The following is a 14,980-nucleotide window of genomic DNA, read 5'->3' on the forward strand; positions in this document are numbered from 1 at the left end:
CCCCGCAGCCGCCTGCGTCTGGCTCTCCTCGCGCGCCAGCCCCAGCTCCGTCGCGTTTCCCGCTGCCGGGAACACCACGCGCGTCGCCTCCCTCTCCGCAGACGAGGACGCGCTCAGGCCGGCCGCAGGATTTTTGGTTTTTTTTGCCGAACTGCCTTCTACTTTATTACCTGCCAGCCCCGGCCGAGGAACGCCGGCCTCTCCCGCTTCCCAAATCCCCGGCTCGGCGCGCCCCAGAGCAGGGGGCAGAGGATGAGGAGGGTTACAGGGAGAAGTGTCATCCCCCCCCACCCCAAATTTTCATCCAGCCCTCCCCAAATCCCCCCTGGCCTCCCTTGCCCCTCCTCTCCCGGTTTCCCCCCAAAGCCCCCGCGCTGGCTGTTGCCCCCCAGCGCTCGCCGCTCGCCCTCCCCATGCCCACTCCCCAGCACCACCTCACCCCCCCTTCTCCATCCTGACCCCACCCCAGGGTGTCCTGGGACCCCCCCCAGCTGCTGCAGCAGCCCCTGTGCCGTCCCCAAAGGTGGAGGGCGGTGCCGAGCCCCCCTCAGGAGCTGGGGGGAGGCAGAGAAGCCCAGGGCTCCGGGGGGGCATTGTTTGGCAGGATGGCCCCCTCCCCAGGCCTCCACCCCGTGGGAGGGGGCAGGAAAGCCTTGGCAGCCCAGCCCCTGGGGGCTGCAGAGGAGGAAGAGGAGGAGGAAGGCACGGGGTGCTGCTGGAAAACGGAGCTGAGCTCTTCGGGCCAGAGCTCGGAGGGGGTGGGCGCCCCCCCGTGCCTCTCCTCACCCTCCCACCGCGCAGGCGGCAGCGAGGAGAGGGGGCTGCAGCCCCCCGTGCCGGCGGCGGCGGCGTGCAGTCGCCGGTGGGCCGCCAGGGCCGTGGCGAGGCCGAAGGCTCTGCCGCATTCGGGACAGACATGCCGCTTCTCCGGGCCGCCCTGCGCATGGGCGCGCTGGTGCCGGTTGCGGTGGGAGCTGCGGCCGAAGCGTTTGCCGCAGTCGGCGCAGGAGAAGGGCTTCTCGCCGGTGTGGGTGAGCCGGTGCCGGTCATAGTGGGAGCTCCAGGCGAAGCCTTTGCCGCAGACGCCGCACTGGTACGGTTTCTCGCCCCGGTGAAGCCGCCGGTGCCGCTCCAAGCTGGCCGGCGCGCCGAAGCCCTTGCCGCACTCGGGGCAGGCGTGGGGCCGGCCCGGCCGGGCGGCGTGCGTGCGGCGGTGAGCCAGCAAGGTGGAGCTGACGGCGAAGCTCTTGCCGCAGTCGCCGCAGCAGTAGGGCCGCTCGCCGGTGTGCACCCGGCGGTGCCGTTCCAGGTGGGAGCTGACGGCGAACGCCCGCCCACACTCGCCGCACCGAAAGGGCTTCTCCCCGGTGTGGGTGCGGCGATGGCGCTCCAAGTGCGAGACCCAGCCGAAACTCTTCCCACACGCCCCGCACGCGTAGGGTTTGCCGCCCCCTCCGGCACCGGCTTCCTCGGCGGCTGCCGGCGCGGCTTTGGCGGCGTCACCGGCTTGCCGCTGCCGCGCGTGGGTGTGCCGGTGCTTGGCCAGTGCCGAGCCCCAACGGAAGCGGCGTTCGCAGTCCGGACAGGGGTAGGGCCTCTCGCCGGTGTGGATGCGCTGGTGCTTGAGGAGGTCGGAGCTTTGGCTGAAGCATTTGCCGCACTGCTCACAGCGGTAGGGCCGTGGAGGGCTGCCGGCGCGCTCGGCGCCGGCCGGCGGCGTCTGGGTGCCCTTGTGCTTGAAGCGCTGGGGGTCCGTCTGGTGGTTGAGGCGCTTGCCGCAGTCAGCACATTTCTGGGGGGGCGGCGGCGGCTCCTCCTCCGCCTCCCCGTCCTCCTCACCCTCGGTGGCGGCGGCATGGGTGCGCATGTGGCGGTCGAGGTGGGAGCTCCAGGCGAAGGCTCGGCCGCACTGGGCGCACTGGAAGGGCTTCTCGCCGGTGTGGATGCGCCGGTGCCGCTCGAGGTGGGAGCTCCAGGCGAAGGCTTTCCCACACACCCCGCACTCGTAGGGTTTCCCGCCCAGGTGGCTCTTCTGGTGCCGGTCGAGAGCCCCCGGGTCGGCGAAGCTGCGGCCGCACTGGGGGCAGCGGTTGGGTTTCTCCCCGCCGGGCGCGTGGGTGCGTTGGTGGGTGAGCAAGGAGGAGCTGACGCTGAAGCGGCGCCCGCAGTCGGGGCAGGCGTAGGGCCGCTCGCCCGTGTGGACGCGCTGGTGGATGGTGAGGTCCGAGCGCTGGATGAAGCCCTTGCCGCAGTCGGGGCACTCGTGCGGGCGGTCGCCGGTGTGGATCTTCTGGTGCTTCACCAGGGCTGACTTGTGGCTGAAGCTCTTCCCGCACTCGCCGCACACGTTGCCGGGCCGGCTCTCGCTCGGGCGCGTGGCCGTCTCCCCCGGTGCCCCGCTCCTGTCCACCATCGCTCCGGCCCCGGCGGGGCTCGAAGGACCCCCCTCGCCCGCAGGTTTCGCTGCTTCGGGCTCTTTCTCAGCAGCTTCTTCTGCGGGGGGTTCCTGCTGCGCCTGCGCTCCGTCCTCTGTGGGGCAGAGAGAGAGGCAGACACAACGCAGGCAGGAGAGATCGTCTCTCCCGGGGCTGGGAGGGAAGGGAGAGGAAGGATTCCTCCTCCTCCTCTTTTATTTCACACCCCTTCCAGGTAAGCGCTTCCAGCAGAGGCAGCTCCGATCCCACCGCCCCTCTCTACCACACGGTAACGAACCCACCGCACCTCCGCGCGCCTGCCGGGACCACTCCAGAAAGGCGGCCAAGAAGGGGTCCGGCGTTCCCGTTTTGGCCAGGACGTCTCCCTGGCGTCACAGCCGCTCTTCCCCAGCACCTTTCTTCCACGCCGTGGCCAAACCGGGGCTTGCAGCCCGGGGCACGGCGGCCGCCGTCACGGTGTGGGGTTTGCCCATTTTGGGGAGAGGTCGGCGAGGGGGGAGCCCCCCACACCTCCAGGGGCCGAACGCAGGCTTTTCCCTGGGGCTCACCTGCGGCCGGGGCGTCCCTGGGCATGTGGAGATCCAGGGCCGTAGGTTCATCCCCGTGGTCCAGGCGGGACAGCAAATCGGGCTTGGAAATGGGGAATTCTGGCAAAGAGAGAGCAACACGGGTCAGGAGGGTCCGCCCTCCCCGACAGCCCCCCGGCGCCAGCGCCCCTCGCACGGAGACGTGCGGGTCCAACAAGCCGATCCCCTGTCCGCCCCGAATGGTCTGCGGCGGGGACGGGGAGGCTCCTCACCCAGTGCCATCAGCGTCTCGTAGCTCTCCTGCATGACGTCGCGGTACAGCGCTTTCTGCCGCGGGTCCAGCAGCACCCACGGCTCCATGGCTGGTGTGGCCAGGCCCCCCTGGAAGGAGGGGACCCCCCGTCAGCAGAGCCCAGCGCGCAACCATCCGTCGGCTGGGCTCTTGGTGGAAATCTCCTGTTTTATTAACCGGATTCTCTAAAAATCCAACAGATTTGTTGTCCCCTAGCAGGGTAACAGCAAGGCCTGGCTGAGACACAGAACGGCTCAGGCGTGGGGCCGGCAGCCAACAAAACCCTCCGTCCGTTACCCCGCCGCGCGTTTCCCAAATCTCACAGGAACTCTACACGCTCTGCCTCCACCAAATCCGGCTAAACCATTTTTTTTTTTCCCAAAAGTTAACGCGGAGGACAAAGCAGAAGGGGAAAACTGGAATACAGAGCGTGTGATTCCTGAAAAAGAAAAAAAAAAGTTTCTGTAACCTGCAGAAAACGCTCTGCTGAGAGACCCTCACCCCAACACTCATTTCCACCCAGGTTTTACCGAACAGCTCATTCCTACTGCACCAAACCCGGGTGTCCCTCTTCTGCGCGGAGACTCCTTCCCCAAATCTTCCAGACCCACCCCCAAAACACCCCATCGCAACCGCTGCTCCTTCTCACGGAGGGGAAATCACAGTTATTTCCCTACGCAAACCCCCAGCGTCCGGAGCCTGCGCGTGGGGAAAAAAAAAAAACATTTTTCCCAGCTGCAGGAACCAGGTCTGGTGCTCTCCTTTGCCAAAAAAAAAAAAACAACCCAACACATTTAAAAGCAAATTACAAGCGCTCCCCCCACCCCGCTCCGTGCGCGGGCGCATCCCCGTGCGGGGCTGGTTTGTTTTATTTTTCTCGCCGTTACCGCTCGTAGGACGGAGGAGGTAGGTTGGGAGGAGGTGGGTTTGCGGAAGGTCGTTGCCAACTTACTGGTGCCAGGAATAAAAGGCGCTTTCAAGCACGGACCGCAGATCCCTCCTGCGATTTTCACTTTTTTGTTGTTGTTTTGGTTTGTTTGGGTTTTTTTTTTTTGGTTTTTGAAGGCCCCACCAGCATTTCATCCTGCTTCGTTTCTTCCTCGGTGGTTTGCCATCCTGCTAAAAAAAAAAATAAATTAAAAAAAAAAAAAGGGGGTCAATACCGCACGCCCTCGCAGACACCTCCAATCCCGCCGGCCGAAAACAAAACCCACCCGCCTGAACAAAGCGAGGGGGGAGGACGGACGCCTGCAGAAGGACAATGGGGCTGGGGCTTTGGTGAGGTTTGGGGGTATTTTTTTTTTATTTGTTTTTTGGTTTTTTTTCCCCCTCCCTGGGGATGGAGAGCATCCGGGCATCGAGTTCAAGCCTGGTGCGGGCACCCTGGGGAGGAGAGATGGAGGGGGGAAGGGGATGATGGAGGGGGAAAGAAAGGGGATGAGGAAAAAAAAAAAAAAAAAAGGAGCCATTTTCTGCTCCCGCTCCGCATCCAAAGACCGAATCTCCCCATTACCTGCAGTCTCTGGCTGGGGAGACGCTGTCGGCAAAGGCAGGAGATGCACCCCCCCCCCTTTTTCTCCCTAGAAAGCCTCTTTTCCCCCCCCCAAAAAAAAAAAAAAAAACACGGGGCAGGGGGGCTGCGAGGGGCTGTATGTGCTTGTCCCTCCTCAGGGATGCAAAGGGAGCGGGGCAGCGCGGTGCGGCGGCCGCAGCGTGACCGGAGAAACCCGGTTCCTCTGATACCCCGAGCGAATAAGAGTTAAAAAAAAAAAAACGGAAGGAAGGAAGGAAGGAAGGAATTTTTTTTAAAAAAAAAAAAAGAAGGAAAGAAAAAAGAGAGGGGAGAAAAGAGCTCTGCACAACTGCCAGGGCCCTCTGGCGGCAATAGCGACAGTGCCACTGGGCGGAAATTAAAAAAGAAAAACCTTCCAGAGTGACAAATGCTCACTGGTGTCCTAGGGAGGTGTTTTCCCTCGAAATGAGGGTAAAAAAGGACGGTTTTGGGTTCGCCTGCCCCTCTGTGGGGACGGGGGACATTTTCCTCCGCGGCGGCGCGGCTCACTGCTGTAAGCGTGGCCCCGCACATTTTTTTGGTGACAGACCGATCAGGGACCACTTTGGGGCCAAAACCCCTAAATTTGGAGCCCGGGGAGGGCACCGGGGGATGTTTTAGCACACGTGGGCTGAGGGCAGCGGGCTGCCAGTCTGCAGAAACCCTCCCGTCATCATGGCCGTCCCGATTCTCTCTAGCGGGGAAAGGGTCTGGGTTTTGGGGGAAAAATGGGGGGTTTTGGGGGAAAAATGGGGGGTTTTGGGGGAAAAACGGGGGGTTTTGGGTCAACAGAGGGTGGCCACCTGCACAGCAGGGATGCTGAACCAGCACGGAGCACGGACCAATTGTGTTTAAGAGCGCCGTGAGGGGTTTGGGGCTCACAGATGCCTCCAAAATGTCCCCGTCCCACCCTGGGCCACAGCAGTCATTTTTTCGGGGGGCTTTGCCCCCTGACCGGGCCCGTCACCGTGGCAACGCCGGCCCAGCTGCCCTCACCCAAAATGGACCCCAGGGCTCCACTCCCCCAGCGGCCATTTCAGCGAGGCTGCCCTGGCAGCGCGGGGGCGGCCATCTCGCCCCGCTCGCCCAGGGCTGAGGAGGAGGCCGCAGCCATCTTCCCGCTCGTCCCGCCTGAGGGCGAGGCCGCCATTTTGGAAGAGGGCGGAGGCCGCCATTTTGGAAGCGGGCGGGGGGCCGCCATTTTGGAAGCGGGCGCTTCCCCTCGGAGGCGATTTCAACCCGCAGGCTCCAAATTAGCAGGTTTTCACCCCAATTTCTGCTCTCCCCAGCCTAATAGTAATACCTCTTGCAAATATTACTTTTCCAAAGCAAATTTCACCAGAGACAGTCAGGAAAACTTAAAGAAAAGCAGAGAAATTGTGGCATTGCATCCTCCATTTGCCTTGCTCCTAGCAGGGATCATAAATCGTATTGTGTGGTGGTGGGGAGGTTTTGGGGTGCTTTTCACTCAATTCAGGTTCCTCAAGCTGGTCCGTGATGCGGTGAAGAGGCAGACACAGCGGAGGGGCTGATGCTCTGAAAACCACCCCCAAAAACTTTGCGTCTCCCATCTTCGCGCCAGAAACGCGCGGTTCAGTGAGCACCATCTCGAAAATGGATTTCTGAAGGAAAAAAAAGTCTGCAGGAAGCTCGTCCAACTTGTTTTTCCCAATATTTAATCCTTTACACTGGAAAACCCAGCTGCTGGGTGGCAGATGAACAAGCCCAGGGCAAAAATGTGCCCCTTCCCACAAAAAAATCGCTAATTTTGAGGCTCCCCGCACTCAGGTGGCTTTGGCACCCCAACCCCGGCACCTTGGGGTGAATTAACCTGATTTAGGGTCATCACCCTGCTCCCAGCTCCCTATAGACACCTATGCACCCACCTCCCCACCCTATAGCACCCTATAGGGACAGCCCCCCCAGCACCCTATAGGGCACCCCCACGCTATAGGGACCCCAACATCCGGGCACCCCAGCACCCCATAGACACAGGCCCCCCACCCCCCAGCACCCCACAGGCACCCCCTACACTACAGGGACCCCAACATCCGGGCACCCCAGCACCCCATAGACACAGGCCCCCCACCCCCCAGCACCCCACAGGCACCCCCTACACTACAGGGACCCCAACATCCGGGCACCCCAGCACCCCATAGGCACAGGACCCCCCCCCCAACACCCTATAGGCACCCCCCACGCTACAGGGACCCCAACATCCGGGCACCCCAGCACCCCATAGACACAGGCCCCCCACCCCCCAGCACCCCACAGGCACCCCCTACACTACAGGGACCCCAACATCCGGGCACCCCAGCACCCCATAGGCACAGGACCCCCCCCCCAACACCCTATAGGCACCCCCCACGCTATAGGGACCCCAACATCCGGGCACCCCAGCACCCCATAGGCACAGGACCCCCCCCAACACCCTATAGGCACCCCCCACGCTACAGGGACCCCAACATCCGGGCACCCCAGCACCCCATAGGCACAGGACCCCCCCCAACACCTCATAGGCACCCCCCACGCTATAGGGACCCCAACATCCGGGCACCCCAGCACCCCATAGGCACAGGACCCCCCCCCCCCCAACACCCTATAGGCACCCCCCACGCTATAGGGACCCCAACATCCGGGCACCCCAGCACCCCATAGGCACAGGACCCCCCCCCCAACACCCTATAGGCACCCCCCACGCTACAGGGACCCCAACATCCGGGCACCCCAGCACCCCATAGGCACAGGACCCCCCCCCCAACACCCTATAGGCACCCCCCACGCTATAGGGACCCCAACATCCGGGCACCCCAGCACCCCATAGACACAGGCCCCCCACCCCCCAGCACCCCACAGGCACCCCCTACACTACAGGGACCCCAACATCCGGGCACCCCAGCACCCCATAGGCACAGGACCCCCCCCCCAACACCCTATAGGCACCCCCCACGCTATAGGGACCCCAACATCCGGGCACCCCAGCACCCCATAGGCACAGGACCCCCCCCAACACCCTATAGGCACCCCCCACGCTACAGGGACCCCAACATCCGGGCACCCCAGCACCCCATAGGCACAGGACCCCCCCCAACACCTCATAGGCACCCCCCACGCTATAGGGACCCCAACATCCGGGCACCCCAGCACCCCATAGGCACAGGACCCCCCCCCCAACACCCTATAGGCACCCCCCACGCTATAGGGACCCCAACATCCGGGCACCCCAGCACCCCATAGGCACAGGACCCCCCCCAACACCCTATAGGCACCCCCCACGCTACAGGGACCCCAACATCCGGGCACCCCAGCACCCCATAGGCACAGGACCCCCCCCAACACCCTATAGGCACCCCCCACGCTATAGGGACCCCAACATCCGGGCACCCCAGCACCCCATAGGCACAGGACCCCCCCCCCCAGCACCCCACAGGCACCCCCCACGCTATAGGGACCCCAACATCCAGGCACCCCAGCACCCCATAGGCACAGGACCCCCCCCCCCCCCCCCCAGCACCCTATAGGCACCCCCCACGCTATAGGGACCCCAACATCCGGGCACCCTATAGGGTCTCCCCCATAGGCGAGCCCTCACGCATGCGCATTCCACCCCTCGCCGGGCGAAACGGCGCATGCGCCTTCCCGCCTCGCCGTTCTCTGCGCAGGCGCGGTGCCGCCCCTCCCTCCCCGCGCAGGCGCGGTGCCGGCCCTCCGGCGCGGGCAGACGGGCGGCAGCAGCGGAGGGGAGCGGAGCCGCCGAGCGCAGCGCGGCCGGGATGGAGGCGCCCCCCGCTCCCCCCGCCGTGCCGCCGGCTCCCTGCAGCGCGGCTCGCAGCCTGCAGGATGAGTTAACGTGCCCGGTGTGCCTGGAGTACTTCAACGATCCGGTGCTGGTGGCCGAGTGCGGTCACAATTTCTGCCGGGCCTGCGTGACCCAGTGCTGGGAGGACTCGGCCCGCCGCCTGTGCTGCCCGCAGTGCCGGGAACCGGTGCCGCAGCGGCTTTTCCGCCCGAACCGTTCTCTCGGTAACATCGTCCACATCGTCCGGCAGCTGGGTTTGCCGCCCGGTCCCGCCGAGCCGCCCCCGGAGCCTCCCTCGCCTTCTCCGCCCTTACCGGCCGTCGCTCCTCCCGGCCCCCCGGGGCCTGCGCGTTGTCCCCGGCACGGCGAGCCTTTGCGGCTCTACTGCGTCCAGGATCGTCGAGCCGTTTGCGTCGTTTGCCACCTTTCCCGGGAGCACCGGACCCACACCGTGCTGCCCGCCGAGGAGGCGGCCCACGCCGCAGAGGTCAGTGGGTTGGGGGGGGGCAGTGAAGGATCCCCCCGGGAATTTGGGGGCGGGCTGTGCAGTAGGGATTCCCCCCCCAACCCCTCCCGGAGGCGGCCGCGCATCCGGCCCCCACGGCGGGTGTGGTAGGAGACCCCTATTCCCGGGATTTTGGGGTGCAGTGAGGACCTCCCCCTTCAAGGAGCCCTTTTTTGGTGCGGCGTGCCCCCCCAAAAGCATGGGGGGTGCAATAAGGACCCTTTCTGCGAAGGCAGAGTACCAGGGACGCCCCCCCTCCGAATTAAGGGTGCCTTAAGGCCACCCCCCGGGGTGGGGGTGCAGCGGGAAGCCCCTCCCCGCGAGAGACGGTGGCCTTTGGGTGCAGCAGGGCCCCCCCTCCGTTTTCAGGCAGGTACAGAAGTGAGCCCGCTTACCCCCCCCAGCACGTAAAGTGCACTAGGGCCCCCCCCCCCGCTGGCTTCCCCCCCTCCGTGGGGCTGAGTTTCCATCCTGGATGTTCCTGGGATGCGGTGAGGATAGTGGGGGGCGCCCCGCCGGGGTGTGGGGTGCAGAACGGGGCCGCACTGGGGGCCCCCTTCCGAACTGGGTGCTCCTCTGCGGTGGGGACGGGTGAGGGACTGTCCCGCGTGCAAAACGGAGCCGGTTTAACTGGGACGGTGCTGGGAGAGGGGGGTGTTGGCTGGTTGAAATAACCAGTTCCTGTGTGAAATAACACCGAGCCGCCACGGGAGCGGCTGGGGTCGTGAGCGTGCGAAGTCAGCCCCCCCCCCAAATCCTCAGCTCCCGCTGCCCTGGGCGGAACTGCTCTGGAGTGAGCCTGGCTCCTGGGGGTAGGGGGGCTTTTTTTTTTTTTTTTTGGGAACACCGAGCACAATCTGGGGCTAAAGTGGAGCAGGAATCCCCCAGGAGCGACTTTCCTCCCTCCGCTCAAAAAAAAAAAAAAACCACCAGCACAGAGCGGCGGAGCGACGTGACGCAGAGCAAATCCGGAGCCCGGCCGCCTCCGATCTGCGGCGTGGAGGAGGGAGAGGCCCCCGTCGCCGTGTGATGTTTCCGCGCGTCCTGGAAATAATTATTAATTCGTAATTAAGAGGCGTGTGGGCGCGATGGCCCGGCCCCCAGCAGCCGGGCCTTGGTTTCTCGGACGAGGCGGAGGAAAAGCAAGATGCCGGCCGGGAGCGGATGTTTGCTGCGCAGCGGCGGCTGGAGGAGGAGGAGGAGGAGGAGGAGGAGGAGGAGGGCCGCAGTGGCGCAGCCGCAGTGGATCGCGCAGGGAATTGTGCGGTCGTTAACCCGCTGCGCGTCGATCCCCGCAGTTGCCGGCGTCGAGGCAGGCGGCCCCGGCGGCTTTCGTGCCGAATTCCGTCCCCGCCGCCTGCCATGGCCGCCGTCGCCCGGAGGAGGAAGCTGCAGCTCGAGTCCTTGTCGTCCCCCCGCACCCCCAAATCTGGGATCTGCTCCTTTTTTAGGGCCGTGGCACCTTTAGGCAGGTCTGCTCAGGCCGTTGCGCTCCCGGGTTATTTTTTTTTCTTTTTTTCCTCGTTAGTCTGCTTTTAGGCTCTTTTTTAACGACTAGCTGTTGCCCCTTGGGGGCTGCTTGCAACCCGCGCCCCCGTTTTCCCGGTCTTGCCCCTTATCTCGCGCTTGAATTCCGCGCTATCAGCGCCTGGTAGCTTTGTGTTTTATTCATAAGCGATCTGCAAGCCCTGCTGCTTTGTCTTCAGCCTTGCCGGGAGCCTCTCTGTCGTCCTTGGCGGTCACATCACCGGTAACGAGCCGTTAATGGACTTCACGAGCAGCCCCTGGGTGGGGTCCCGGGGGTGCTGCAGCCCGCCCCCCAGCTGGCGGCGGGGCTGGGACGTGAAAGCTGATCCCGAGAGGCGCCGAGGCGGAAGGGGTTTTCACGTGGGCAGGACTGGGTGGTTGCGCTTGCAGCTGTGCTCTTGCAGGGAGCTAAAAATTGGCTCTGTTCCCCCCCGGCCCCCCACTGCCCTTCCTTTGTCCTCCTGCGCCCGGCTCTGAACTGCCGGGGCTGTTTAGGGGGCGGCTCTGGGGCTGGTTGGGGAAAGCTTTTTGGCTTTCTCGGCATCCCCAAGGGTCAGGGTTGAGGATGAGAGGGCAGGGAGGACGTGGTGCGGTGGTGGCTGGGCTTCGGTTGGCCTCCATGGTGTCCTCCAGCGTCAAAGAAACCCCGCGTTCGATGAAATCTGGCCAGTCTTAGCGGCAGCGCCGGAGGGGATCCCCCACCGTCCCTTCCCTCCGTGTTCCTGATCCCAAATGGGAGGGATTCCCAACAGGTCTCCTCTTTCTCCTCCCAGGAGGTGCCACAGGAGCATTTGAGCTCCTTGAGGAAAGGACGCGAGGAAGCCAAGGCTGAGAGGGAGAGGCAGAGCGAAGACCTGCTGGTGAGTGCCGCGGGGCGGGGGTTGCCCGCCCCCCCCAGCCGCGGGGACGTCGGTCTCACCTGGGTTTCCCCTCCGGGTTTTGCAGAAGCAGACGGAAGTGGAGAGGCAGAAGATTGTGGCCGAGTGCAAGGAGCTCCGGGGCTTCCTGGAGGAGAAGGAGCAGCTCCTGCTGTCGCGGCTGGAGGAGCTGGACAGAGACATCGTCAAGAGGAGAGACGAGAGCGTCTCCCGGCTCTCCGAGGAGATCGCGCAGCTCGACAAGCTGCTGGCCGAGCAGGGAGGGGAGAGCGGCGCGGGAAACCCGGCCGGGCAGGTGAGGCTGCTGGGACGCTCCTCCCAGCCGGGGGCGACGGCGGAGCAGGGCGTAAAACCCGGGGGACCTCGGCGTTGGGGTCCCTGCGGCCAAAAATCCACCGACAGGCTCCGCTGGGAGCTGCTGTGCTCCGCTGGGAGCAGCAGTCTGTGAACTGGGCCGGGGGGGTTCGCCTGCCGCCAGGCTGCTTTTTTGGGGGGGGTACGCAGACTTTAGCCCAGCTCTGCCGGGGTGAAGTTGGGCCGTGGAGTAGTGAAGCCGCTCGAGCCCCCTCTGGTACCACCCAACAGCCGGCCCACCCTCCCGAGAGCCCTGGGTCCGTGTCGCTGAGCCCCGCACCCTCGGGGTTTCGGCAGCCTGACGGCATCGTAACCTTTCGTGATTTCTTTTAAAAGAAGCGCGGGGTTCTTTCCCCACACGCTTCAAAAGAGGAAGGGGGAAAAAAAAATGATTCTAATCGAATTCTGCCATCTCTGTGAGCGCAGCTGCGCTGGAAGCAGCCGCGGGGCGCTGGTCCCCCCTCGGCAGAGCAGCCGTGGGGCAGTTTTGGGGGGGTGGGGGGCTGTGAGGTAGGGGAGGGGCTCGCACTGATGAGCGTCTTGGCTTTTCGCTCTCTCCGCAGGGCGTGGCGCCGGCTGGCAGCAGGTGAGTGACCCTCGGCCCGCGCTGGGCGAGCTGGGAGGCTGGCGGGGGCGCGCCCCGTCTCCCCCCGGCCCCGTCTGCCTCGTGCTGGGCTGCCCCGGACTGGGCCCGGTCCGCGGGGGTGGGTTCCTTCCCTGCCTCTGGCTGGGAGATTTTTCCCAGAGGGACCCTGACGGTTCTTCTTCCTCCCCAGCTTTGAGAGCTGGATGTTCTGCAAGCCGGAGGCCGGCTTCGCGGAGCTGGAGAAGAAGCTGAAGAGCTTTTCCCAGAAGAGTGCCGTGCTGAAGGAAGTTTTGCTGGAGTTCAAGGGTGAGCGCTGGAAGAGGTTGCTGCCTTCTAACCGCGCCGTCTATCCCAGTTAAAAGGCTAAATCCAGCTGGATTTGCTCCGAGCCGTGCTCTTGTTTCTCCCTGGGGCTCGAGGGAGGGCTCTTCGTTGTCTGAGCTCGTCGGACCTGACGAGCCCCGTTTGCGTGACGAGCCGCGCCTTTCCTGGGTTTCCCCTGGCAGTCTGCGGCCGTCCCCGAGCAGCGGCGTTTGTGGCGGGGAGCGGGGTCGCGTGTGTGCGGGCTTCCCGGGACTCCTGCGCACGGAGGGATCTAAATTTCTTTCTCTTCTTCCCTCAGAAAACCTCCGGTTCGAGCTGGAGAATGACACAGGTGAGCGGGGTTTGGTTTTGGGGGCCTGACCTTTGTTTTTGCGAGGCTTAACTTGGGAGTTTCCGCTTTCCTGGGACGGATCCGGGTGGCAGGACCTCCGGAGAGGTCAGGAGAGGAGAAAATTCTTGGTGGTGCTGCTGAGGGAAAGGGAAAAGAATTCACCAGCTGCGGAGAGAGCCTGCAGAAGGCGCGGCCCTCGGCTGGAAAAAAACCCCGGAGGGGTCATTCCTGCCCCGAAATGTCCCTTGCAGAGGAGGGAGGGCTCTCGGGGGGGCGGGCCGACGTCCGGCAGTTTCTCTCCTTCGGTGCGGAAGCGGAGCCTGCCCCTTGTTCCCCCGCGGCTCTGTGGGCGCTGGGAGCGGCGGGAGGCGCCCGCCCGGTGTCGCCCTGCTCCGGTCCGGGGCAGAGGCGATGGATCCCGGGGGCGGCCGCGGCCGGGCTGGGACGGGGCGCTCAGGCCCGGGTTTGCCCTCTCGTAGGTGACCTCTCTCTGGACCCGGACACCGCCAACCCCTACCTGGTGCTGTCGGAAGACAAGCGGAGCGTGCGGCTCCGGAGCGCTCCGCAGGAGCTGCCGGCGAACCCCAAGAGATTCGATTACTCCTTCTGCGTGCTGGCGGCGGAGGGGTTCGTCGCGGGGCGGCACTACTGGGAGGTGGAGGTGGGAGATGGAGAGAGCTGGGTGCTGGGGGCGGCCCGCGAGTCGGTGCGGAGGAAGGAGAAAATCGACTTCGCTCCGGAGGAGGGGATCTGGGCGGTGGGGTTAAACTGGAAGGGGAAGAATTGGGATCAGTACCAGGCGTTCACCTCCCCGGAGACGCCCCTGTCCCTGTGCGAGAGGCCCCGGAAGATCGGGGTGTACCTGGACTACGAGGGCGGCTGGGTGGCGTTCTACAACGCCGACAACATGGCTCCCATCTTCACCTTCACGGCCGCTTTCACCGAGAAGATCTTCCCCTTCTTCTGGCTCTTCTACGTGGGCTCCTCGCTCTCGCTGTGCAACTGACCCCCCCGGTTCCTTCGCCCCCCCAGGTGCCCCGCAAGTAGTGCTCCCCCCCCCCCTTCCCGATTTTTCCCCCGTTGCTTTCAGGCCGGCGCCCCCCACCCTCCCGCTTGTCCCTTGTTTGGCTTTGGGGTCGACTTCTTCTTGTTGCATTTGAGAGTTTGGGTGTTTTACCCCGAAAACCTTCCCCCGAGCGCCGGGGGCGCTGCCCCAGCAGCCCCTGCCCGGGGGTGTTCCCCGCTCCGCCCTGTGAGCCACCCCCTCTTTTTGTGGTTGCGCCGCTGGAGGCGGCTGCGCCCCGCGACCCGCAGGGGTTAGCGCGTCCTGCGTCGGCCTGCGTGCGGGGAGCGGTGCGGACCCCGGCCCCCCACTCTGACTCGTTGCTCTGCCGGTCGCCTTTCAGCTGTTCCCCCCTCCCCGCTCCTTGCTTTCCTTTCCTTTCCTCTCGCTGCCGCTAGCGCTGAGAGAAAAAAAAAAAAAAAAAACCAAAAAAAAAACCACCCCAAATCCCGCGCTCCCCCTCTGTCGCTTCCTCGCCCCGTTAGCGCTGGGCAGCCGTGGAGCCGAACGCCGGGAGCCCCGGATCCGGGGAGGTGAAGGGCTGGGGGGCCGGGGCGTGGCCGCGGAGCTGCTGGGTGTTGGGGTTGGTTTTGAGGAGGGGGGCTCCCGAGGGAGGCCCGGGCCGCGGCGGGGAAGGAGGGAGGAGCCCTGTTTTTAGGTGTGATCTCGCGCGTGCTTACGAACCCCCGGCGCCCCGACCCCGCGATGCCGTTCTGTCTCTGCCCTGTCGCTGTTTAGTGGGGAAATAAAAGTTGCTGTGCAAAAAAAAAAAAAAAAACCGAACCCATCTGTGCCGGCTGCGGAAGG

The 14,980-nt window shown here is 64.6% G+C and overlaps 2 protein-coding genes across 6 annotated transcripts; one reads left to right on the top strand and one right to left on the bottom strand.

Annotated features, from left to right (window-relative positions):
* Positions 1–495: 495 nt before the first annotated feature.
* LOC147596852 (uncharacterized) lies at positions 496–4,985 on the bottom strand. Of its 5 annotated transcripts, none has more exons than XM_086769344.1 (5): positions 4,768–4,985; positions 4,207–4,370; positions 3,235–3,343; positions 2,984–3,082; positions 496–2,529 (listed from the first exon to the last, which is right to left on the bottom strand). In XM_086769344.1, the coding sequence occupies exons 3-5, from the start codon at positions 3,320–3,322 to the stop codon at positions 548–550; spliced, it is 2,169 nt and encodes a 722-aa protein (XP_086625470.1). In that variant the 5' UTR covers positions 3,323–3,343; positions 4,207–4,370; positions 4,768–4,985; the 3' UTR covers positions 496–547. The 5 variants fall into 5 exon arrangements, with proteins under 5 accessions (XP_086625470.1, XP_086625468.1, XP_086625472.1 ...); XM_086769342.1 differs by having other exon boundaries at positions 3,235–3,693; XM_086769346.1 differs by lacking the exon at positions 3,235–3,343.
* Positions 4,986–8,522: 3,537 nt separating this feature from the next.
* Positions 8,523–14,951, top strand: LOC147596853 (E3 ubiquitin-protein ligase TRIM7-like). The gene is made up of 7 exons (XM_086769366.1): positions 8,523–9,092; positions 11,411–11,497; positions 11,583–11,810; positions 12,433–12,455; positions 12,646–12,761; positions 13,078–13,110; positions 13,590–14,951. The coding sequence occupies exons 1-7, from the start codon at positions 8,580–8,582 to the stop codon at positions 14,114–14,116; spliced, it is 1,527 nt and encodes a 508-aa protein (XP_086625492.1). The 5' UTR covers positions 8,523–8,579; the 3' UTR covers positions 14,117–14,951.
* The last annotated feature ends 29 nt before the right edge of the window (positions 14,952–14,980 follow it).

This window comes from Chlamydotis macqueenii, chromosome 36, assembly GCF_036417535.1.
Source record: "Chlamydotis macqueenii isolate bChlMac1 chromosome 36, bChlMac1.mat, whole genome shotgun sequence".
Classification (NCBI taxonomy): domain Eukaryota; kingdom Metazoa; phylum Chordata; class Aves; order Otidiformes; family Otididae; genus Chlamydotis; species Chlamydotis macqueenii.

Bases quoted from the DNA above. Each gene is read 5' to 3' on its own strand.
- LOC147596852 (XM_086769344.1), bottom strand. From the start codon at position 3,322: ATGGAGCCGTGGGTGCTGCTGGACCCGCGGCAGAAAGCGCTGTACCGC. The intron at 3,083-3,234 runs GTGAGGAGCCTC...TCTCTTTGCCAG, and splicing joins CGAGACGCTGATGGCACTGG to AATTCCCCATTTCCAAGCCC. The intron at 2,530-2,983 runs GTGAGCCCCAGG...TCTGCCCCACAG, and splicing joins CAGGGACGCCCCGGCCGCAG to AGGACGGAGCGCAGGCGCAG.
- LOC147596853 (XM_086769366.1), top strand. From the start codon at position 8,580: ATGGAGGCGCCCCCCGCTCCCCCCGCCGTGCCGCCGGCTCCCTGCAGC. The intron at 11,498-11,582 runs GTGAGTGCCGCG...CGGGTTTTGCAG, and splicing joins GGCAGAGCGAAGACCTGCTG to AAGCAGACGGAAGTGGAGAG. The intron at 13,111-13,589 runs GTGAGCGGGGTT...GCCCTCTCGTAG, and splicing joins CGAGCTGGAGAATGACACAG to GTGACCTCTCTCTGGACCCG.